Genomic DNA, 25,956 nt, shown 5'->3' with positions numbered 1-25,956 from the left:
AGCAACGTGAATTAGCATAGACTCTTCAAGGCTATTCTACAGCAATCTCCTGAAACCACCCAGCCAAACATTCAATCCCCCCTGGCCATGGCGTACACTAAATGCTGACAAAGTACAATAACCCCATCTTCCCTGCTGTGATACTGTTAAAAGATATTTCAATGGGCCACTCCTTACACATCTGAAAGTTGTTCAAGGTGACAGTACCTGTTTCTATTATTAATGGATGGTATGCCTGAATATAATTTCTTCTAATTTTAAAGATAAGCAGGAACGTCAATGTGAATGTTATTAAAGACCTAAGGAGGTGGTTCCAAATGAACATGGCTGCTATGTTACTTTGTTTATATTAATACAGGATGCTATATTTAACATTTTCAAAACAGTCTAATTAAAATATGCACCAGCGCAACTAAGTTGATTTTACTTAAAACTACTTCTCATGCAGCCAAAGTGAAATGACCCACGTGCATGCACTGTGATCAAGTCTGACTAAAATGTCATGCTTTTAAGATGACACCAGTCTTCGAAAAGTGATGATTTGCACAACTAGTGCCTCTTACGACAGCATCATAAGGCAGACTGCAAATATAGTCTAGACAACTTTGTAAAAGATTACCATCACTAAGTCATGCATTTTACCAAGAAAAGAAGAAAGTACAGCAAACCCAGGAGTCATGCAAAAATGTAATGTTGGCAGAAAATAAGCTTCTACAACAAGCAGCCCCAAAATGCAAACACTTTGCAAGGAATTCAGCATCTTGATAAAAAACAATTTATACTGTAGATCAAGCAGACCCTGCAAGTACGGCAACTGCAAGGCTCCAGAAAGACCTAATAGCAATACAAAACAAAGGGAGCCAGCAGACTGTAGCATTCAATATTTATTCCAAAACTAGCTGAAAAGCATAGTTTAAAAAATAAAAAAAAGAGACAAAACAGACCGGTTTTGGCTGTAAAATACACAAAGCCTTCTTCAGTGCAGTTGAACTGCACTGAAGAAGGTTTTGTATATTTTACAGCCAAAACCGGTCTGTTTTGTCTTTTTTATTTTTTAAACTATGTTTTTGAGCTAATTTTGGAATAAAAAAAACAATTTAACCAATTGCAAATTAAAAAAAATAAACATTTCAAAGAAAGAGTATTAGAAAAACAAAAATAATCTCAATTTGGTTTCTAATTAAACAACTTCCCGGCTGTAAATATCTAATCCTGCTAGTATATGGACTGATATTACATTGACTTTATGTTTATACACGTTTATTAAAATCTTTAAGAAATATTTAGAAGAAACATTGCAACATAATTAAAACCATTTGAAACTTACAGATTACAGAATCATTGGTATACAATTGGTAGCATGAGAATATTAACAGAGATAACTAATGAACTTTGTGCCAAAGTGCAGATTAAAACATTAAGTTTTAATACATTTCCTGCAACCTATTGGTGTTCATAGGTAGGTACTAGGCTATCTGCCTGAAGGCATTTATAAGCCTAGCCAGAATGTGTTGGCTTTCGCCACCCCCTTAGATTAGTTCCCTGTGCCGCTGTCCAGCAGAGCCATTGAAGTGATCCCCGGGGTAAACTTTCTGTTTCCCATCCACCCGTCAAGATTTCTTTTGAAGAGTGTTAGCGAGGAGCTCTGCCTAATGTAGACTGGGATATTGTTCCAAAGCATGGGAAGTCTCTGGGGCAGGAATCTATCCCTCCAGCACGTCCTATTTATTTTTGTGGTGAGGTTTAGATCCCTAGAACGTGTGGCTCGCGGGGATAAGGTTTTCTTTAGGTGGAGCATGTCCATCAATTCTGGGGTTGGACATGGCCTTGTATGTCAGGTAGAGATCACCTCTGAGTAGGCGGTATGCAACCGAGTACAGCTGTAATTTCTTCAGTTGAGCAGCATAGGGCATCTGTTTTAGGCCACTGATCCTCTTGGTGAGGTACTTCTGTGGTCTTTCCAGCTGTTGCAGGTGTCTTGTAAGGTGCATCCCAAATGGGGCGTTGTACTCTATGATGGGTCTGATGAGTGATGAGTAGAGGGGCACAATGACCTCTTTTGATCTGGATGCGAGCCCTTTTGTGATTAGGTGGGCCACGTAGAAGGATTTTCTAACCACTTTGGCAATGTGATTGTCAAAGGTGAGATTACAATCTACTTGGGTCTCCAGATCTCTTATTACATCTTCTGTATTTAGGGGACTACCACCTATGTGGTAGTTTGTGGGTACTTTGTTTTTTCCAAAGGGGATGACTATGCACTTTTTGGCATTTAGCTTGAGGTCCTGATTTTGACACCAGGTATCCGTCTCAGTGAGACCCTTTTGAAGGATGTCTGGGTCAGCCGGAGAGTCAATTATAGCCCCTAATTTGCAGTCGTCTGCGAACTTGGTCAGCCATAGTCCTCTTGTGCTTGCCTGTACCTCTGAGAAGTATATACCGAACAGGAGGGGTCCTAGGAATGAGCCCTGGGGAACTCCACTTGCAACCGATTTAGAGTCGGACCTAGCTCCCGCAACTCTCACCATGTGGGTTCCGTCCGTGAGCCAGTTGGCAACCCATCTTGTGACGTAGGGGTTTATGTTCAGGCTGGTGAGCTTGTCTATAATACCAGAATGGGGAATGGTGTTGAAGGCCTTTGCGAGGTCTAGGTAGGCTGTGTGTACCACCTTTACCTCATCTATAGCCTTGGTAACTGTCTCAAAGAAGTCCACCAGGTTTAGGAGGCATGACCTGCCCTTAAAGCCGAACTGGGTAGGGTCCAGTGTTTGGAGGTTCCCAATGTCTCTGTTAATGAGTTCCATGATGATGCACTCCATAGCCTTGCAGACCAAGCTAGTCAGGCTTATAGGGCGATAGTTCCCGGGGTCTGTTGTGGCTCCACCTTTGTGGAGTGGAATAACTGCTGCTGTGCACCACTCTATGGGTACGTAGCCTGTGGAGAGGATGAGTTTGAACAGTGTGTTTAGGTGAGGGGTTAGTTTGTCTTTGAGCTCACGTAGGACACAGCCTGGGACATCATCCGGTCCCATTGATGTTGTGTTTTTGGCTTTGGAGAGGGTTGTTTTAACCTGTCTGTGATTTCAGGGACTCTACATTCTTCTGGTATGGTTATGGGCCCTCTTAGGGGGTGAGTGGGGGTTGAAGTTTGCGCTGAACCTGTCTGCCAGGATGTTGGCGATATCGGTCGGTTCAGTGTATTTTGTGCCATTCTGCACTAACTCCAAGCAGATCTGAGCATTGCCACTTAGATTCTTGACATAGCTAAAGAATGCCTTGTGGCTATCTTTGGAGTCCTTGGCAATTTTTCTTTCAAAGCTTGCCTTGGATGATTTTATGAGGGATGGTAGTTTCGTGCTGATACGGATTAGGGATGTCTTCCCTTCTTGGGATTTTACTCTTTTCTGTACTAGTTTCCTTCTTCTATTGTACAGCTTGTTTATGGCAGGAGTCCACCAGACTGGTTTCCTTTTCTTGGAGGAGTGAGTCCTGGTTTTCCTTGGGATGGCATGATCCATGCATTCTTGTAGGTGCCCGTAGAATGCATTAGTAAAGAATTTTGCAGCTTGGACAGCGTTATCCTTCAGCATGGGGGCTTTGAAACTTTCCACCTCGGTCTTAAGTAACGTGAAGTTTGCTTTTGAAAAGTTTTTCACAGTGGTTTTCTTGTCCGGGGGTGGAGGCGGAATTTGGATATCCAAAGTGATTTGTTTATGGTCAGATCTAACCAGCGAGGGGCTGACCTCCGGTGTGGAACACTGGTCGCCCATGTTGGTGATGACCAGATCCAATATGTTGTCACCTCTGGTGGGAGTGATGACCAGTTGAACCAGGGCATGGGGACTGAGTTTATAAATTCTAGGAAATGTTGGGCAAGGGAGTTGGTACTTGAGTAGTTTTCCCAGTTAATGTTTGGATAATTGAAATCACCCAATATTAGGGTGTTTGGTAGGACTTTTATGTTTCCCAGTGTTTTCAGGAATGCAGAATGGGGGTCCTGGGACATGGTGGGTGGTTTGTAGCAAGCTACAATTTGAATTGCAGCTTTGCCCATTGTAAGTTGCACATGGATGATCTCTGAAGCATCGTGCTGTGCCACTAACCTGGAGGTGTGGGTATCCTTGATGAATACAGATACACCCTCGCCTTTTGTATTTTGGTTTGGGTCCTGTGGCCGAAATGTATGGTATGAGTTGTAGCCTGGTAGTGCTGTTAAGATGTTTTTTTCCAGATTACTGTTTGACACTTAAATACAATCTGTATCCAACAAAGTTATTTATTACAGTAAACTCTCAGTTAACCAGAACTCAAGCAGCCAGCAAAAAAAAAAAAAAAAATTGAAGAAATGCAGTACAATTTTCATGTGCTGCACTTTGCTTTATGTTTTCAGAGTTTTAAAAAGGAAGATAGAAATACATTCCCTCTCTCCCCAACCTAGGAACAAGTCAAACCAAACAAATAGTGTAGGGTACAGTATTAGACAGGTCTATTTTTAATAACTCTCAAGCATCCAGAAAAAACTGCAGTTACCTGGCATCTACCAATCCCCATGAGTGCCGGGTTAACTGAAAGTTTACTGTAATATCCAGTGAAGTGTACGTGTAAAACTTTATCTTTTGCACCACTGTGTGCAGTGAATCCAGCTTGGTGAAACATTCCTCATTCTATCACCACAAATACATCATGCACATGCAAAGTACAACTGCTCTAGAAAATTCAGTCTTCCCATGCTAGATCTAAGTTAAACTTGTCTTCACTTACTTTAGTGAAGGGAAAATAACTGGGATGTACCCATACACTTTAACAGATGCACGGGGTCATGTCTATTAAGGTCTATCCATGTATTCACTCTCCCTACAGTGATGTCATTGTAGGTGGGATAAAGCAACACTATATACACAACTCTTTTTATTAAGAGAAAAGCATATAAAATAGGTTTAGTAGTGAGGAAGTATGCTTTGTGCCATTTAAGCTAGCAAATGCTATGACCTGCACAATCAGTATGACGGCTCACTTTAAAAAAATGGACACAACTCAAGTAACAGCTTTATTTTTTTTGTCTCCTCCCAACATGCAGACATGGATGCTCACACACACAAAACACATGGCTCCTAGTTTCTCACATTTGGAGCACTGCATACATCTACATATGAAGTAATGCTCAAGGTTTTCCTATAATCCTTGGACTGGCAACAGATCTTGAAACTGAAACTTACTAACATTGAGTACCACTGTCACTATCATCCTAAATAGAGCTTGGGGTTAAACAAAGCCTTGTATTAGTTGAATCAGCTCCTACCTACCTTCTGTTTTGACAATGTCTGGACAGTAGAAATGGATTAAAGCTGCTAAACTGCAGCCGTCAGTTGTATCTTTCAGAACATTTTCCACCAATGGAATGCAGGGAAGATGCTTCAGTAGTGTCTGTTCCTTTCTGTAGCGAGCCTGCAAGCAAAACAGGCACAACAAATGTTAACATTTGGACTGTTTTTAATACAGGTTTTCTTCTTCACTTAGTGCACAATGGAGTCTTTACAGAGCCCCATAATGAGGAAAAATAAATCACCATGGAAATAATAGACATCCATTGTAAGAAGATTAAAACAAAAACACTTCATAAAATACTCATTATTAAACCTTTCAACAAAATAAAGGGCTTCAGGAAATGAAATGTGCTCGTGTTCAGATGCATCAAACAATAAAAATATAAACACACCTTCTACCTACTTAAATATGTTAGCTCACTTCTACAACGTCTTTTTATAAAATAATATGCAACTCAGTCTCTTAATATTGATAAAATGTAGCGTATGGTATTATGACAATGCATGTGACACCATCCTTTATATTAATACACAAACGTTAATAAACATTTAATACCCACACAGCCTTGTCGTGCCCGCTTACTGAGCAGCTCATCCAATAAGAAGCCTCTTTCACTAGCCTCTACTAAGACTTCCTCTCGCCCTGTCCCAGCCTCCTTTTGAACTGCCCGACGGTGTTAGAGCTCAGAACCACTTATCCTTTATGGTTTAGCTTACAGGCAACTCTTACTAATGGCAACTCTCTAGCTCCAGTCTGATTAGGGCCAAACAGGGGAAGAGCATTATTCCTCTAACTCTACACCTCTTTATGACCAGACGATTCCCTTTGTCCCAGAGTTAATTTCAGCTGTACACTATACACTGTAAACTTCTCTCCTACTCATTTTGATCTCTTTCCTTAGACTTATATACACACACACACACACACACACACACACACACACACACACACTCCAATATGAGGATTATAGGAACTGCTGGAAAGAAACAGGGTTGCCACATCAATATAACAGGCTCACATTTTGCATGCTAACAAAACTTACTTGGGGAAAAATACCAGCACATATAAAGGATGCTCTTTGTGGAAATGACAAGATGAGGTTCCCAGGTTTGCAGCCAGAGTTAACCCAATAAGAAGCGAGAAGAGTTAAGAAATGTTCAGACATCAGAGTAAGTGAAATTTCTTAATGACACCAGAACAAACATAGCTAACATGAAAAGACTGATGAGCAAAGGCTGCAAATTCTACTAGAACAGAAAATGGTGATAACATAAAACCGGGTACTTACGTATTATCGCAACCAGCTTTGGACCCTGCCACACTTCGTAACGTTTTTGAGAAAGTAGCAATGTTAGCATGAAAAGGCTAGTGTCAGCTGTTAAGTATTATTCTGTTGGGTGGTTTATGACATTGCAAGAGGAATAACACTGAAATTTACCTTCCCGGATAACGTGCTTTCCAGGTCAGAGGTAATGAAAAATGCAACACACATGGCTGATCCCTCAGAGTCATGTGAAGACGGACGTGTGTATGTCAATGTTTGGACATCTTCACGATAACCCGCACTTCTTTCCCAAATAAGAGTAAACTGCTTTGTAACTGTTAGTTGATGGTAAGACAGATTATCCTGGGGCTGATTAATAAAAGCAGAGTCGAGAGTTTAACAGGAAGGACTTCAGTGACGATATAAAATGTGTTGACCTCAGACAACCCCTTTCATACATAGTTTAATGATCATGAACAGACCTTTCTGATTTATGGTTTTCTGTAAAGTAAATGCATTCAGATTTACAGTTGGGAGGGACATGATACTGAACCCCCTTTTTTCCTTCAGTAGGTAGATAACTCTGTTTTGGCTATTTCTTAGAGAACCTTTCCTAACTGATGACATGAATGGCGTGTGTGTAGCAGCAGCCCTGTTGATTTTATTTTGCATTAAGCTACGTCGCTAAATGAGCATTAAGCTACATCGCTAAATGACAGTAGAAGGATTTAGCCGATCTTCCTTTTTTCTTACACTATACAGATAAGACAGTTTTGGCTGTTACAGAAAGGTTCAACTATCTACTTACAGCAACCTTTAGTTAAGTCATGACATTAACACCATATGTGTAGGGACAGGACCTGTTAAATTCATTTAGCACTAAGTTACAGTAACCGGGAAGATGGCATGACATGCTGCCGGGGAAGTGCATGCATAGACAGCGTCAGTATTTTTCTCATTTGTATTCATAACCCTGCATAAAAGACCCTTCATTGTCAAAGAAAACACATTGTCTCACATTTTTAAAACATTAACCGTCACATTTCACTATTGGGAAGCAACCATTATAATCGCAAAAATCTGGTTGCAATAATACGTAAGCACCGAAAACTGAACAAAGACTGGCAAAAAACATTCTCATTACAATTAGAATGGGAAAAGTGGAAAGAGTTCTGTCTGGCTTAACAAATTTTTAAAATCTAAAGAATGTTGAAATCTTCCACAAAAAAAGTTCTACAGGTATTTCTAAACACTGAATATGCTGTAAAAAAAAGTGCCTGCAGTTGTTAGTTGTGTTTGTAAGGGGGAATGAGGCACTGGGAACATACACTAGGAATGTTCTGTGAAAGAATTTACCTCCTTCTCCTTTGGGATTAAAAGCTTAAACCTCTTTACTTCTTAAACTATCTGTATATCTGGGTACTTACTCATCATGTACTTGTGGAATTTAATAGAATATATTTTTAATGAGTCTCTCTGTATTTTATATACTATGAATTTAGCTGGATGTTAGTCTATGTATTGTTTTTTTCAAATGTGGAGCTTTTCTCCCCGGGTCTCTGCTGAAAATGGATATGTATCCAGTCAGACTAACCCGGTAAACAAATGTAAAATAAATAAATAAAATAAATAAAATATGTTCTAAATTAGAATCCTCTAATCTTGCACTGCAAGGAATACTTAATGAACTATTTGATAGATCACTTTCACAACAATCTTCCAAGCTATGAGGCAGTAAAGTACAGTTGTGTACACTTACCATAAATGTAGATGTTCGAGTGAATTCACTGCTACAGTCATTACATTTGGATAATCTGCTTGCAGGTTGCCCTCATTCAGCCTGATTAACAAAATCTTGGGTCCTGCGTCAGTAGCTGTCCCTTTTTCCATGACGTCAGGTCGTCAGGGGTATAAAACATGCAGCTGACGCCATTATATCAGTTTTTCTTGCCTCAGATGTCAGGTGCCCCCCTAATGGGAAGCAATTAAACATAAAAGCACAAAGATATACCTCTAACAAAAAAGCAAATACACCAAAAAGGCTTTTAAGCATAGTAAAGGAAAGTAGAGGTATAGCCAAAAGAAGTTGGGGGCAGAAGGGAGGATAACCAGAACTGCAATAGTGAATAACCTCGAACATCTACATTTAAGGTAAGTGTACACAGCTGTACTATGTTCTTCATGTTTCACTGTTGTAGTCATTACATTTGGGTAGATTCCCAAAGCTATGGTTGGGAGGAGGAGTTTAGATAGCATTAGGGCCAGCTATAAGGCCCTGCAAGACTGCAGTGGCAAAGCCAGCTCTGGATTTAGAGAAAATTGGCAAATGATAATGCTGTATGTACAGAACTCCAGGTAGCAGCTTCTAGGATGTCCCTGGCAGGAACGCCTCTGAGAAAGGCTGTAGAAGTAGATGCAGCCCTGGTGGAGTGAGGTCTGATCTCCTGGGGGATAGGTTTTCCATGGTGCTTATAGCAGAAATGAATGCAATGGCTTATCCATTTAGAAATGGTTTGTTTTGAAATAGCCTTCCCCTCTGCCCCTGCAGCAAATGCTACCAGCAGTTGTTCAGATTTCCTTTGAGGTTTAGTCCTGTCCAAGTAGAATCGAAGTTGTCTGTGCACATCTAAGGAATGCAGAATCTGTTCCCCTTTGTTCTGTGGATTGGGAAAAAAGGTTGGCAAATGAATGGACTGATTAAGACCCACACTGGATACCACCTTGGGCATGAAGGATGGATTGGTTCTGAGTGACACCCTGTACGCATGAAAGATGATGAAAGGCTCCACTGCCATAAGGACCTGTAATTCAGATACCCTTCTAGCTGAAGTGATTGCTAAAAGGAAAGCTGTTTTCCAAGAAAGAAATTTTAAGTCTGCAGCAGCAGCTGGCTAGAAAGGAGATAGAGTTTCTCCAAGATAAAGTTCCCACTGGGGTTGGAGCTCTCCTGGGTGGTCTCAAATTTTTGGCCCCTCTGAGGAACTGCTTGAGCAGTGGATGAGAGAAGAGGGGAGGTTCTGTGTTATAATGAGCTGAATGGCTGGGGTGTGAATTTTAATGGAGGAAAAAGACAGTCCCTTGTGAAGCATCTCAGTTAAGTACTGTAAAATCTGAGGTAAATTGGGCGCTGCTGTGCTCATCCCTTGAGACTGGTTCCAGGCACAGAACCTTTTCCATTTTTCAGCATAAGATTTTCTAATACTAGGCCTCCTTGCCTCTAAGATGACATCCATCACAGGTTTGCTAAGGGATGGTAAAGGAGAGTTTAAGTAAATAGCCAGGCTGCAAGGTTCGGTGTTGGAAGCCGAGGGTGCAGAATCTGGTTCTCCTGCTGAGACAACAGGGCAGGAGTCTGAGGCAGGTGCCATGGAGATAACCATGACACATTACGCAGGAGGGGGTACCAGTGTTGGCGCGGTCAGTCTGGAGCAATCAAAATCATCCTTGGTTTGTCCTGTTTGACTTTTAGTAGTACTTTGGAGAGCAGAGGCAGAGGGGGGGGAAGGCATAGACCGATAGGTATTTCAGCTGAAGGACAGAGAATCCACTTTCCAGGCTTGTTTGTGGGGAGTCCTTGTGCAAAATTTGTCCAATTGGTAGTTCTGGGGAGAGGCAAACAGGTCTATATCTGGACTCCCCCATTCGCTTGTCAACATGTTGAAAATCCTTGGTTCCAGTTTCCACTCATGTGAGTGCATGAGGTTTCTGCTTCGTCCATCTGCCAGTGTATTTAATGTTCCTGGCAGGAACTGAGCTTGTAGATGCACTTGGTAGCTCAAGACTGTATTCTACAATGCCATGGCTAGTCTGCAGAGGTGGTAAGAATGTGTAACCCCCTGCTTGTTTATGTACCACATAACCGTGGTGTTGTCAGTCTTTACCACTAGTTGTGCTGGAAGAATGTAGTCCTTGAAGGCTGGCATTCTGTACAGCTAACATTTCTTTTTGATTGATATGCAGGTGCATTTGACTCTGGTTCCATTTGCCCTGAATGCACTTCCCTGCCAGGTGAGCCTTCCATGCATAGTCTGATGCATCTATTGTTAGGGTTTGGGCGACAGGGGTTGGTGTAAAAGGTAGTCCCTTGTTTTGGTGGCAGGCCTCTGCCCACCAAAGGAACTCTAGGCATAGGCAAGGTATAATAGGAAAGTACAGTTTTGTACCTACCATAAATGTAGATGTCCGATAGGAATACATCTGCAGTCCTTACAAATGGGTAGTCCTGTCGTCAGGCAGCCCTTCGGTCGGCCGGATTCCAAAGTCTGGGTCTGGCTTCGGCTGGTGTCGCACTTCACCCGACGTCATAGCTGCAGTTTTTCGGGTATAAAGGCATCAGCCGACGCCATCTTCCTCAGTGTTTCTTGCCCCCGATGCCAGGTGCCCTCTTTGATGGCTAAATTTGGATAAATGCCAATGTTTCCAAATAGTAGAGAGCAAACACATAAAATAAGCATGTATGTACATATATACAAACAAATACACCATAATAGATCCCCCCCCAAGCTAGCTGAAGGATGGCAAATACCCTAGGAGTACCACAGAGGGAAGGTGGGTGGGTAATCCTGACTGCAGATGCATTCCTATCGGACATCTACATTTATGGTAGGTACAAAACTGTACTATGTCCTTCAAGGATGCATCTGCAGTCCTTACAAATGGGTAGAATACCATAGCTAAACTAGGGGAGGAGGAAAAAAGTAGAGATTATGGTGTAGTTAGGATCCCTTGCAAAACAGCAGTGGCAAAACCTGCTCGGGATCTAGAGCATAAAGGTAAACTGTAATGCTTGGCAAATGTATGCACGGAGGTCCAAGTAGCAGCCTCTATAATGTCCTTGGTAGCCACTCCACGTAAGAAAGCTGTGGTAGTGGCTGTAGCCCTTGTGGAGTGAGGCCTGATGTTCTCTGGAGTTTTCTTTCCATGGTAGGAGTAACAAAATCTAATGCAATTTCCTATCCATTTGGAGATTGTCTGTTTTGAAATAGGTTTTCCTTCCTTTCCTGTTGCATATGCTACCAGAAGCTGGTCAGTTTTTCTATTGGACTTGGTCCTGTCCAGGTAGTAGCGTAATTGCCTATGTACATCCAAGGTATGCAACAGTCTTTCTCCCCTGTTCTGTGGGTTGGGGAAGAATGTAGGTAGGTGGATAGCCTGATTTAAAGACACTCTGGATACCACCTTAGGCATAAATGTGGGATTTGTTCTCATGGACACTCTATCTTGATGGAAGATCAGGAAGGGTTGCACTGCCATTAATGCCTGTAGTTCAGAGACCCTTCTTGCTGAGGTGATTGCCAGTAGGAAAGCAGTCTTCCAGGATAAGTATTGTAATTCTGCTGTTGCTGCTGGTTCGAAGGGGTTAAGTGTCAATTTTTCTAACACAAAGTTCAAGTCCCATGCTGGCAATGGTGGTTTCCTGGGAGGTTTTACATTTTAATTCCTCTCAGAAACTGTCTGAGCAGAGGATGAGAGAAGACAGGAGGATCCAAGCTGTATTCTGCTGAAATAGCTGATGCATGTATCTTGATGGAAGAATAGGACAGGCCTGCATGGAAGAGCTCTGCCAAGTATTCCAGGATGTTGGCTATGTTTACTAGCGCCACGTCTTCTCCTTTTGCAGTACTCCAAATGAGATATCTTTTCCATTTTGCTGCATAATTCTTTCTTGTTGAAGGTCTACGAGCCTCAAGGATTATGTCTTTAACCCTTTGGGATAAATCTGGGTTAATTGTCCTTATGTAATGTTCCAGGCAGTTAGCTGCAGAGTTTTCAGGTTTGGATGCAGGATGTTGTAGTTGTTCTGTGTTAACAGCAATGGGATCAGGGCAGTGTCCATATTTGTTCCGAGACATGCTCCTCAGCAATGGGTACCAATGTTGTCTTGGCCAGTCTGGAGCTATCAGAATGATCCTTGGACGTTCCTCTTTGATCTTCAAAAGCACCTTGTGCATCAAAGGAAGTGGTGGGAATGCATAAGCTGTCAGGCTTTTCCAACTGAAAGATAGGGAGTCCACCTTCCAAGCAAGTGGGTGGTACGTCCTTGTGCAGAATTTCTTTAGCTGGTGATTGAGTGGGGATGCAAATAAGTCTATTTGTGGTAATCCCCATTCTCTTGTGATGGCTTTGAAGATGTCCGGATGCAGCATCCATTCGTGGGCATCTGTGGTAGTTCTGCTTAAAATGTCTGCTAGAATGTTTTCTTTTCCCGGTACAAAAATTGCTTGTAACTGAATGTTGTAGCTTAGAGCCACATCCCATAGGTCCAGTGCCAGCCGGCATAGAGGATATGAATGTGTGCCTCCCTGTTTGTTGATGTACCACATAACTGTGGTGTTGTCTGTCCTTATCATCAACTGACCTTCTTGGAGAAATGGTCTGAATGACTGGATTGCCAATTTTACTGCCAGCATTTCCTTTAGATTTATGTGCAGGCGCAGCTGGTCGAGTCCATAAGCCTTGTATGCACTTGTCCAGCATGTGTGCCCCCCAACCGAGGTCTGAGGCATCTGTTGTGATGGTTTGGCTTGGTTGACTGTTGCAGAAGGGCAATCCTTTGTTTGATTGACAGGCCTGAGCCCACCATAGGAACTCTTGTTTCAGGCATGGGATTATTGAAATTTTGGTTTCTAGGCTGTGCTTGTGTTGGGACCACAAATTCTTTAGGTACCACTGTAGCTTTCTCATATGCAGTCTGGCATGAGGGACCAGAATTATGCAGGATGCCATGAAGCCTAGGGCTTGCAGTACTTTTCTTGCAGTTAGATGGTTCTGCTTTGTTAATGCCAAGAAGTAGAGAGGTAGTTGCTCTTGCTTTTCTGCAGTTAGGAATGCCATTTGTTTTGATGTGTCCAGCTCTGCACCCAGAAAAGTTATTCTTTGGGATGGAGTCAGCCTTGAATTTTTTATATTGACTGTATATCCCAGGGCTTGCAGTAGGTAAATGACTGTTTGCAAGTCTTCTGTTAGTTTGTTTTTGTTGTCCGCTTGAATCAGGCAGTCGTCCAGGTAGGGATAAATTTGGATCCCCTGAAGTCTGCAATGAGCAATTACTGATGCCAGGCATTTCATGAACACTCTGGGCGCAGTAGATAAGCCAAAGGGCAATGCTGAGAATTGATAATGCTCTGATCCTGCAAGAAATCTGAGGTATCTTCTGCAAATTGGTCGTATGGGGACGTGCAGGTATGCCTCCTTGAGATCTAGAGTTACCAGCCAAGACTCCTTGCCCAGCATGGGAAGAAGCTGCTGTAGGGTCAGCATTTTGAATTTTGGAACAATGAGGAATGTGTTTAAAGCGGACAGGTCGAGAATAGGCCTCCATTTGTTCTCTTTTCTTGGTACCAGGAAGAGTCTGGAGTAAAATCCTTTCCTTGCTCCATAGATGGTACCTTTTCCACAGCTCTCATTCTTAATAATTGAGATATTTGCTTTAGAGCTTCTGCCCTTTGAGTAGGTGGTAGGTTTGGCATTCCTCTCTTTCCTGGTAGAGTATGGAAGTGGAACCTGTAACCTTGGTCTATAGTTTGCAAAATCCATTTTTCCCTTGTGATGCAATGCCAGTTCTTTGAAAATAAGGTTAGCTTTCCGCCTAAGGGTGCTTCCAGTTGTTCCCTGGTAGGCGGTGCCACATCCAAGTCACTGTGATTGTGTTGTTGTAGTGGTGGTGGCTGCGTCCGTGCCTCGCTGGTTGTTACCTTGCCACTGGCGCCCCTGTAGGCACCCCTGGATTGGTTTCTGCCTCTTGAACGCCTATTCCTGCCTCTCTGTGTCTTAGAGGAGTCTGGAAAGGACCAATTTTTGGAGGGCCAGTTCCTGCTAAACCTTGGAGGTTGAACCTGTAAGAAATCTTTCACTGTTTGTACAGATTTCGCCTTCTCTTCCATCTTCTTTAGTACCTGCTGTGCAGGGGAACCAAATAAATTGACCTTGTCCATGGGTGCATCCAAAAGCTTAGATTTGACATGGTCTGGTAATGCCTGCTCTTTCAACCATGCATGTCTCCGGATAACTGTGCCAGTCATGGCTGATCTAAAGGAAGCCTCCAGTGCATCATAGCCACATTTTAAAGAATGGTTACTAACCTGCTGTATGTTATGTACCATTTCCTGAACATATTTTTTATCTAGAGATTCTTCAGAGGACAGCTTTTTAGTTAACTAGTCAAGCATAAACTCTTGATATTGAATCATATGGAATTGGCAGTTCAAAGCTCTAGCTGACAAAGTAGCAGAAGTGTAAACTTTTTTACCCCATCTCTCTAAGGATCTGGATTCCCTTTCAGAGGGGAGGGGGTTTTTAGCAGATGTAGATGCTACAGCTTTGGGACCCTGGGAGATAGTCTCTGGATCTGCAAAAGGAGCCTTGTATAAATGGTGGTGAGTGTCCGGGACCCTGTAGAACCTATCGGGCTTAGCAGGGGCCGGAGGTAATGAATCAGGAGCAGTGCAAGCATCATTAAATGCATCATCTACAACAGAAAGAACTGGAGGTATAGCTAAAGGCCTATGCTGTGGCAAATGTAGAAAGGTTCTAAGCCTTTTTCTGGAGTCTGAGAAATCTTGGCCCTGCCACTGAAATTGTTCCCTCATAGCATGCAAGGTTTGCCCAAAGGAAAATTCCTCAGGTGGAGAGGCTGAAGGAATGGACTCTTCAGCATCAGAGTCTTCGTAAGGGGAATAAAGAGCCTCAGGAGGGTCTGTATGCTCTGAGTCATCAGAGGAGTCATCTGTGGATACTGGTTCAGGGGGCTCTGCTCTAGGCCTCTTCTCTGGAGGTGGATGAGAGGCCCTGTCTGGATGAGGCTGGGAGCCACGAATTAAAGAAATGAGATCCTCAGCCAAAGAAAGCATATGGGAACTGGTGCTGGGCCTGTGAGAGGTGGGTTTAACAGGCACCGTTTTTGAAGCTTTAACTGCTTTAGCCCTGGCAAAGGCCTTAATAGACATGGCTGCAGGAGGCCTAGCAGCTCCACATGCAGGGGTTGAAATATCCAAGGGAATAGTGTCTGATAATTCCTGAGAAACCGCAACAGAAGGTTGGATTTCAGAAGCCGATTCCACCAGGCTAGAAGAGGCCTCGGTAGAAGGCATGTTTTCGGCCGGGGGAAGAACCGCTTGCTCGGTTTCAGCCGAAACCGAGACACTCGTGGTTGGCGTAACCACGGTTTCGGCCGAAACCGCGGACCGCGAGTGTCGGTCCTTTTCCCTGCGGTTTTTGGTAATTTGTGAAGTCAGAGGGTCCGACGGCATGATATAAGCAAATTCAGAGCCGAAAAACTGTTCTGCAAATTCTGATCGACGTCTAAGTGTCCATCGGTTAAAAGAAGCACAGGCTAGACAAGCTGCTACGTCGTGGTCTGGGCCTAAACAAGGTAAGCAGTAAGAGTGGAAATCTTTATGAGGTATTTGTTTCCCACAAGTTAAACAGTTATTCACTTTTTCTGACATCGGCTGAGGCAAGAAAGAGTCCCCAACGGGGTACTTAGCTTTTTAGAAGTCTTCGAAGTAGTATTCGGTATGAAATCTCTGGTTCTGACCGACCGGCACTTGCAAACAGCTTCTGCTTCGGGCGCCACGTGGCAAGAAAGACTGAGGAAGATGGCGTCGGCTGATGCCTTTATACCCGAAAAACTGCAGCTATGACGTCGGGTGAAGTGCGACACCAGCCGAAGCCAGACCCAGACTTTGGAATCCGGCCGACTGAAGGGCTGCCTGACGACAGGACTACCCATTTGTAAGGACTGCAGATGCATCCTTGAAGGACATTCATTGTTTCTAGGCTGTGAGAATGTTGACACCATAGGCTTTTTTAGATACCACTGTAGTTTCCCCATATACAGTCTTGCATATGAAATTAGAAGAATGCAGGAGGCCATGAACCCCAAGGCTTGCAGTATTTGTCTTGCAGATAGCAGGGTTTTTTGTGGCCACATGTTTGAAGTAGGTTGTCAAATGAATTTGTTTTTCTGGTGTGAGGTAAGCCATCTGGGAAGTTGCATTCAAGCTTGCTCCCAGGAAGGTAATTTATTGACAGGGTACCAGTTGTGATTTCTTTTCATTTATGGTGTACCTCAGACAAGTTAGAACCCGTTTTACAAAGGCCAAATGATTCAAAAGTATGTCCTGGCTTTCTGCCTGAATTAGACAATCGTCCAGGTATGGGTATATTTAAATAATTCTTTGCCTGAAAAATGCAATAACTAGAGCTAGGCACTTTGTGAATACCCTGGGCACAGTAGATAAGCCAAAGGTTAGTGCAGAGAACTGATATTGAGTGCAGCCTGCTTTGAAGCGCAGGTATCTTCTGCAAGATTCCCTGATTGGGATGTGCAGGTATGCTTCTTTTAAATCTAGTGTTGCCAACCAGGTGTCTTTGCCTAGCATAGGAAGTAATTGGTGAAGAGTCAGCATCTTACATTCTGGAATCTCCAGAAAGGTGTTTAGAGTAGACAGATCCAGGATAGGACGCTATGATTTGTCTTTTTTGGGTACCAGGAAAAGTCTTGAGTAGAAACCTTGTCCCTTTTCCTCTTCTGGTACCAGCTGAATAGCCCCCATGCTTAAAAGAGAAAGTACTTATTTTTGGGCCTCTGCCCACTGATTTGGGGGTAGGTCTGGCCATCCACTTGGTGTTGGCAACGTGTGGAAGTGAAATGTGTATCCCTGGTACACTATATTTAAAACCCATTTGTCCTGGGTAATGATTTCCCAGTTCTTTGCATGAAGAGCAATCTTTCCCCCAAAGGGGCATTTAGAAGATAAGTGCTTGGAAATTTTAAAAGGAAGTCATTGAGACAGTTTACCATAGGGGGAGTCTTATTATTCCCAGACTTGGAAGTGGAAGCCCCCCACTGCTTAGTTCGGTCTCTCCCCTGGGACTGAAACCTGGGGATTTTGCCGTGTCTGGTTTTGGCTTGAGAAGACCTGGAAGGGGCTGGAAAGAACCAATTCTTAGAGGGCCAGTGCCTACTAAATCTAGGAGGCTGAACTTGTAAAAAATCTTTAACAGTTTGCATAGATTTAGCTTTATCTTCCATCTTAAGAACTTCTTCAGCCTTGTTGCCAAACAGGTGGTCCTGATTTAAAGGAGCATCCAACAATTTAGCTTTAACATGATCAGGCAAAGATTGCTCCTTAAGCCAAGAATGCCTTCTAAGCACAGACCCAGTAACAGCAGCCCTGCAAGAGGCCTCTAATGAATCAAAACCACATTGCAAAGTATGTTTTCCAACTTGTTCAGCAGAATGCATTAAATCCTGTAAGTCTTTATTTTCCACACAGTCAGGAATCAACATCATTTTCTGTTTAAGCAGTCCAATAACATGTCCCTGATATTTTAACATATGAAATTGGCAGTTTAAAGCTCTAATGGCCAAGGTTGCTGAAGTGTAAACCTTTTTACCCCCATCTATCCAGCACCCTGGAGTCTCTATCAGAAGGGGTAGGATTTTTAGCAGTAGAAGCCTTAATGCCCTTGGGCCCCTGTGAAATAGTCACTGGATCTGCAATAGGATTTTTGAAAAGGAACTTGTGGGACTCAGGAACCCTGTAGTATCGGTCAGGTTTACTGGGAGCAGGAGGCAGGGAATCAGGGGCCAAACTGGATTCCGAGAAAGCATCAACAATGTCTAGTACAGCAGGAATAGCCAAAGGTCTATGCTGAGGTAGGAGAAGGAAATCCCTAAGCCTCTTTTTTGAATCAGAAAATTCCTGGTTTTCCCAGTGGAAATGCTCCCTTAATGTATGTAAGGTTCCCCAAAAGAAAAATCCTCAGGAGGGGAGGCAGAGGGAATAGTCTCTTCTGCATCAGAATCCTTATAAGTAGGTAAGGACAAATCAAGGTCATCAGAAGAGTCAGAAAAAACAGAATTCTGATCAGAAGATTCATAATCAAGCTCAGTCCTAGGCCTCTTAGAGGGGGGGGGGGTTGGCTACCCCTGAGATTAGAGTTATTAGATCTTCAGCCATTCTTATCATTTTTTTTTTAGGCATAGAGGCCTGAGCATGTGGCCTGGGTGTCAGTTTTTTACACATGGATCGAGATTTAGGCCTTAGTAATGAAGGAGGCATTGATTTAATATGCAAGTCCGTAGGCCTGAATATACCCTCAGAAGCCAGTGCCTGCACAGCGGCTCCAGATCCATCCAAGGTAGAGACATCTGCGGGTTCCATAGTTGAAGCATCTCATGGCACACCGGACTCCGAATGGGTCTCAGTAGACGCCTGCGAATCAGAAGTAGCGGGTATCAGGGGCTGCGAAAGCACCTCACTGAGTACCGGCGAACTGGCGACTGGCTTAGGAGAAGCGTCGTTTGCAGTTTTGGACCTCGGCCGTCTGTCTCTGGTCTTTATCTTTGCGTTTTTTCAGAATCCTGGTAGTCGCGTGGCTAACAGACAACATTTCTGGATAATTAAACAGAGAACAGAAATATTTAGAGGCAAAAATATACAGACGACGGATAGTGCGCTGATTAAATAAAGCACAAAACCAACAGCAAATTACATCGTGGTCAGGGCCTAGGCAAGGAATACAGTACGAATGAAAATCTTTATGAGGTATTTGCTTTCCACAAGTAATGCAATTATTAACTTTTACTGACATCGGTAAGGAGCAAGAAGTTGTTTCCCTAATGGAGTACTTAGCTTTTAGTTGAAGACTTCGGTTCTGAAACTCGAAAACGAAAATTTCAGGAGTTGGCCGACTGGCACTTGCGAACTGCTTCTGCTTCGGGCACCGCACGGCAAGAAAGACTGATGTAATGGCGTCAGCTGCATGTTTTATACCCGACGACCTGACATCATGGAAGAAGTGACAGCAACTGACGCAGGACCCACGACTTTGTTAATCAGGCCGACTGAGGGCAACCTATAAGCAGATTACATAAATGTAATGACTACAACAGTGAAACACGAAGAACATCAGAGATCCCTAAGCACAAGGCATCGCTGACACGGATTTGACAGCAGTTAAAAAAGCTGTCAAGATGAGCAGGTAGAAATCCAAGTAAACCCACATTCCAGAATAAAAGAGTATCAGATGAGATGGCAGACATGGAGGACAATACCATACAGGGTAGAAACATCAGAATCTTATCAAATGGATGCCATGGCTGCAGTATAAGTACAGAAAAATTCTGTCATATTTGTGTCATATACAAAGAAAGAAAAAGAAAGACGGTGGGTGCCTTAATACTTGTCTTAAGAACTCAGGAATACTATACCAAGTGTATTCTGTTAAAAAAGTATATAGGAACAGATAAAGATATGCTTGATTTTGATTGAGCTACACTACAGAACCTTTATCAGCATGAATAATAATTAATGTTACAGCCCAATGCTTTAAAATGCTGTTTTAAACTCTAAATTATTTGAGACTGGCAATAAAGTTTGTTTTAAATGCTGACTATTGAATCACCTTCATACATGTAACATTTTTTTTTTACTGTTTTAAAGTAGAGTAGGACTGGATAGCACTTTTTAGATTTCATACACAAAGATGCTATCATAATGTGCAACAAAAGATTCAGTCATTACACAACAGCAAAAGATACAATAAACCAGATTAATTAGTCTTGGGCTCCGTAAATGTGAAATATTACTAGACTGTTACCAGAAATGTCAAACATGTAACATCTGTCATATGTGTAGCAGAGGTCATACTCCAGGATACACTTACTAAAATGATGTGTTATTACAGCCTGTCTAGCATTAAAGTTCCAGAAATGTTCAGAGGTGATCCCAAATGGGACTAAATGAAACAATGTTAAGTGTGCAATCACCTGTGCTGTTAATACAGCTGAAGCCTGGCCTTCCCTAAAGTTAACATTTTTTCTGTCGTCGAAAACCAAAAGGCCACAAAGTACAGTTTTGTACCTACCATAAATGTAGATGTTAGAGTGTTCACACTGCTGCAGTCATCACACTTGGGATATCCTGCCGTCAGGCGGTTCCCCAGTCGGCCTGAGTTCCAAAGTCTTGGTCCAGCGTCGGTTGCTGTCACTTCCTCTCGGACATCAGTGCGACAGGGGGTATATAAGTTGCAGCTGACGCCATTTTCTTCAGTTTTTCTTACCCCAGATGTCAGGTGCCCCCAAATAGGTAGGCAATTCAAATTGCTAATATAACATAAGTAAGAAAAGCAAACAACTTTCAGTTACCAGCAAATACTCCCCATAGGTAGTAAAGGGTAAATGACCTAGGTACGCACCAGCAGTGAAGAGGGGAAGGAGGGAGGGTAACCTGGACTGCAGCAGTGTGAACACTCGAACATCTACATTTATGTTAGGTACAAAACTGTACTATGTTCATGGTGTTACACTGCTGCAGTCATCACACTTCGGTGGAATCCCAAAGCTGAGGTAGGGTGGCTGGTACTATAATGCATTTGGGGTGGCTATAAGGCCCTGCAGCACTGCAAAGGCGAACCCAGCTCTGGATTTGGAGTATAGAGGCAGGTGGTAATGCTTGGTGAAGGTATGCACAGAGCTCCATGTTGCTGCTTCCAAAATATCCTTGGTAGGTACTCCTCTGAGTTAGGCCGTTGAAGTGGCTGTTGCCCTGGTGGAGTGAGATCTAATGCTGGTAGGCACAGGTTTTCCATGGTGTGTATAGCAGAAACGTATGCAATGTCCTAACAATTTTGAAATAGTCTGTTTTGAAATGGCTTTTCCCTGTGCTCCTGCAGCATATGCAACTAAAAATTGCTCAGATTTTCTGAAAGTTTTGGTTTTGTCCAAGTAGAAGCATAACTGCCTGTGAATGTCCAAAGAATGCAGTAGTCTCTCCCCTTTATTCTGTGGTTTTGGATAAAAAGTTGGCAAGTGAATAGTTTGGTTCAGAGACACTTGAAACCACCTTAGGCATAAAAGTAGGGTTAGTTCTTAAAGACACCCTGTCCTGGTAGAAGATAAGGAATGGCTCCACTGCCATTAGTGCCTGTAATTCTGAAACTCTTCGTGCTGATGTTAGTGCCAGGAGCAGAGCAGTTTTCCAAGAGATATATTTTAATTCTGCTGTGCTAGCTGGCTCAAAAGGAGGTAAGGTCAATTTTTCCAAATCAAACTTGAGGTCCCAAGTTGGAGTAGGTGCTCTACGGGGTAGTTTTATGTTTTTTGCCCCTCTGAGGTACTGTTTTAGCAAGGGATGAGAGAAAACTGGTGGATCCGTGTTGTAGTGGTCTGAGATGGCAGAGGCATGTATCTTTATGGATGAAAAGGAAAGGCCTTTGTCCAGCACCTCAGTCAAATATTGTAGTATCTGTGGAATGTTTGGCACAAGAGGGTCAAGACTGTGAGAGCCTGGTTCCAGGCACAGAATCTCTTCCATTTATCCGAATAGGCTTTCCTGGTACTGGGCCTTCTGGCCTCCAGGATGACATCCATAACTGCTTTGGACAGAGGCAGTGCTTGTTTGGCTAAGGTATCTTCCATGCAGCTAGGTTTAAGGTCTTTAGCTGGCTGTGGAGTATCTGATTGTTATTCTGAGACAGCAGATGTGGTATTTGAGGCAAAATCCAGGGTGGTTCTTGTGCTAAGTTTTTTAAGATTGGGTACCAGTGCTGGCGTGGCCAGTCTGGTGCAATCAGGATCATATTTGGCTTCTCTTGCCTGGCTTTTATGAGTACTCTTGGAAGAAGAAGCAAAGGTGGGAAAGCGTATACTTGTAGGTTTTTCCAGCTGAATGAGAGGGCATCTACTTTCCATGCTTGCGGATGGTAACTCCTTGTGCAAAATTTCTGTAGCTAGCAATTCCTTGGTGATGCAAACAGATCTATGTCCGGGCTCCACCATTTTTGTGTTATCAGTCTGAATATTTGTGGATTTAATTCCCATTCATGGGGATCCGTGATATTTCTGCTTAAGTCGTCTGGCAGTGTGTTTTTCTCTCCTGGCAGGAATTGTGCTTGTAGATGAACTTGATAGTTTATGGCTGTGTTCCACAAGGTCATGGCTTGTCTGCAGAGGGGGTAAGAATGGGTGCCTCCTTGCTTGTTTATGTACCACATAACTGTGGTGTTGTCTGTCTTTAGTAGTAGTTGTCCTGGATGCAGCAGGTCCTTGAAAGCTATAAGGGCATTTTGTACAGCTAGCATCTCTTTTTGGTTGATGTGAAGATGCCTTAGTTATACCACTAATACCTTGCCTTCAGAAGGAGTTTCGATGGTGGGCTCAAGCTTGTCACCTCAACAAGGGTCAGTCTTTTACTCAACCCACGGCCAGGCAAACACTGACAACAGATGCATCGGATTACGCCTGGGGAGCACACATGGCAGGAAAATGTATTCAGGGCAAGTGGCCCATAGAACAGTTTCCAAACTTTGACAGTGTTGAGACCATACACTCTTTAGGTACCATATTAGTTTCTTCATATGCAGTCTGGCATATGGAATTAGTAGTATGCAAGATGCCATGTAGCCCAAGGCCTGCAGAATTTTTCTTTCAGGGAGTTGGGTCTTTGTTGCCATCAATTGAAAGTATTGAGTCAGTTGTTCTTGCTTGTCTGGCGTGAGATAAGCCATCTGGGCCATTGTGTTCAAGGTGGCACCCAGGAATATTATCTCTTGTGAGGGCACTAGTTTTGATTTCTTTTCGTTTACTGTGTACCCCAGGCAACTTAATAACTTTTTTACAAACGCCAGATGCTTTAGGAGAATGTCTTTGCTCTCTGCTTGAATCAGGCAGTCGTCCAGGTACGGGTAAATTTGAATTCCTCTCTGTCTGCAAAATGCAATTACTGGTGCCAGGCACTTTGGCTTATCTACTGCGCCGAGGGTCTTCACAAAGGGCAGTGCAGAGAATTGATAGTGCATTGGACCAGCTATGAATCTGAGGTATCTTCTGCAGTTTTGCCTGATAGGGACATGCAGGTATGCCTCCTTTAGGTCCAAGGTCACGAGCCAAGCTTGCTTGCCCAGCATGGAAAGAAGCTGCTGTAATGTCAACATTTTGAATTTCGGTGTTTAGAGAAGAAAGATCCAGAATGGGCCTCCAGGTCTTGTCTTTTCTGGGCACCAGAAAGAGTCTTGAGTAAAATCCTTGTCCCTGTGGAGGTACCTTTTGAATAGCCCCCATGTTCAGGAGTGCTGTAATTTGTTTTTGAGCCTCTGCCCATTGATTTGGTGGCAGATTTGGCATTCCTTTTAACCTTGGTAGAGTGTGAAAGTGGAACCTGTGAGATATGATATTGAGAACCCATTTGTCTTTGGTGATCATATGCCAATTGTGATAAAAAAGAGCAAGTTTTCCTCCCAAGGGAGCTGCCAATAGAGAGATGTTTGGCAGCTGTAGTGGGAAGTCATTGGGACTGTTTTTTGTAAGTTTGGTGTCTGTCTTCCCCTTCTTTCTAGCCTGATTCACCACATTGTCGAGGCCTGTAAGGACCTTGTGGCTGTCCCCTACCTCTTGGATGTCTGTATCTGCCCCTTTGAGGTCTGTCCGTAACTGGAAAGGACCAATTCTTTGTTGGCCAGTTTCTGCTAAATCAAGGAGGTTGTACCTGTAAGAAATCCTTCACTGTTTGCATAGATTTTGCCTTATCCTCCATTTTCTTTAATACCTCTTCTGCCTTAACTCCAAATGAATCATCATACTGCAAAGGTGCATCCAGTAGTTTAGCTTTAACATGATCTGGTAACGTATGTTCTTTTAACCATGCATGTCTTCTAATGACAGAGCCTGTAACTGCCGCTCTACAGGAGGCCTCTAAAGAATCAAAACCACATTGCAAAGTATGTTTTCCCACTTGTTCAGCAGCATGCAATAAATCCTGCATTTCCTCAAAATTAGGAGTATCTGTATCTGAAAGCATTTTTTGTTTCAACTGAGACATCAAAAATTGCTGATATTTTAGCATGTGAAATTGGCAATTTAAAGCTCTCATTGCTAAAGTTGCAGACATATATACTTTCTTTCCCCATCTGTCTAATGCTCTGGAGTCTCTGTTAGAGGGAACTGGATTCTTTTCTGATGAGGCCTTAACCCCTCTGGGTCCCTGAGAAATAGTTTCTGGGTCTGCCACTGGGCTTTTGTATAGAAATTTGTGAGAGTCAGGGACTCTGTAATACCTGTCTGGTTTAACTGGAGCTGGAGGTAAGGAATCAGGATTTAAGCTGGATTCAGTATACACATCATCCACAATATCTAACACTGGTGGAATAGCAAGTGGTCTGTGTTGAGGCAATAGCAGGAATTCCCTGAGCCTTTTCTTGGATTCCGAGTAATCCTGGCCTTCCCAATGGAAATGCCCTCTCATGGTGTGTAAGTTTCCCCCAAAAGAGTAGTCCTCTGATGGAGAGGCTGATTGAATTGATTCCTCAGCATCAGACTCCTCATAAGGGGGTAAAGAATAACCTAGGTCTGAGGATGAATCTGAGAAAACGGACACCTGGTCGGATGAGTCATAATCTGCATCCTGTCTAGGCCTTTTATCAGATGGGGGATGGGACCCCCTGATCAGAGTGATTAGGTCTTTGGCCATTTTGAGCATTTGTTTCTTAGGCATGGAGGCCTGTCTTGGAGACTGTATTTGTTTCTTTGTTTTTAAAGGTGGCTTAGACTTAGAAGAGGGTTTAATGCTCAGCTGAGTAGGTCTGAAGACACCCTCTGAAGCTGCGGGTTGCTCATGTACTCCAGATCCCTCAGCAGGGTCGGTTTCGGTTGTCTAAAAAAACTTGTGTGTCTAAGGGCCCAGCCATTTCCACTAGGGAGTCGGTGGCTGCCTGTGGTTCTGCAGAAGCGGTCATCAGGGGCTGCGAAGGCACCTCGCTGAAAACCGGAGAACCAGCGACTGGCCTAGAAGAGGCTTCATCGTCAGTTTTGGGCCTCGGATGCCTGTCTTTGTCTTTGTGCTTTTTATGAATTGCGATCGTCGGAAGTTCCGACGGCATAGTGTAATTAAATTTTCTGCCAAAATAATGTCGGGCAAAATCAAATCGATGTTTAATAGTGCGCTTGTTAAACCTAGCACAAAACCGACAACCAGTGACATTGTGGTCTGGGCCTAGGCAAGGGATACAAAAAGAATGGAAATCCTTATGAGGTATTTGCTTCCCACAAGAAATACAGTTATTAACTTTTACTGACATCGGTCTGAGGCAAGAAAAAGTTTCCCCAATGGGGTACTTAGCTTTGTAGAAGACTTCGGTTCTGGATTCAGAATGAAAATCTCAGGAGTTGGCCGACCAGCACTTGCGAACTGCTTTTGCTTCGGGCATTGCGTGGCAATAAAGACTGAAGAAAATGGCGTCGGCTGCAACTTATATACCCCTGTCGCACTGACGTCAGGGAGGAAGCGACAGCAACCGACGCCGGACCAAGACTTTGGAACTCAGGCCGACTGGGGAACCGCCTGATGGCAGGATAACCCAAGTGT

General features: G+C 43.2%; 1 protein-coding gene across 4 annotated transcripts in view; it reads right to left on the bottom strand.

The window, feature by feature from the left end:
• CAMSAP2 (calmodulin regulated spectrin associated protein family member 2) overlaps positions 1–25,956 on the bottom strand; it is a 1,491,011-nt gene that overhangs the window by 487,512 nt on the left and 977,543 nt on the right. For all 4 annotated transcript variants that reach the window (XM_044086048.1, XM_044086049.1, XM_044086051.1 and 1 more), the window contains one exon: positions 5,304–5,445. In XM_044086048.1, coding sequence (XP_043941983.1) covers positions 5,304–5,445 — 142 coding nt within the window. The remainder of the gene's footprint in view (positions 1–5,303; positions 5,446–25,956) is intronic.

The sequence above is a fragment of the Protopterus annectens genome, chromosome 10.part0 (genome assembly GCF_019279795.1).
Source record: "Protopterus annectens isolate FY-2018-M chromosome 10.part0, PAN1.0, whole genome shotgun sequence".
NCBI classification, from domain to species: Eukaryota; Metazoa; Chordata; order Ceratodontiformes; family Protopteridae; genus Protopterus; species Protopterus annectens.
Note: the sequence above shows the minus strand (reverse complement) of the source record. Positions and strands in the feature narration are given on the sequence as shown.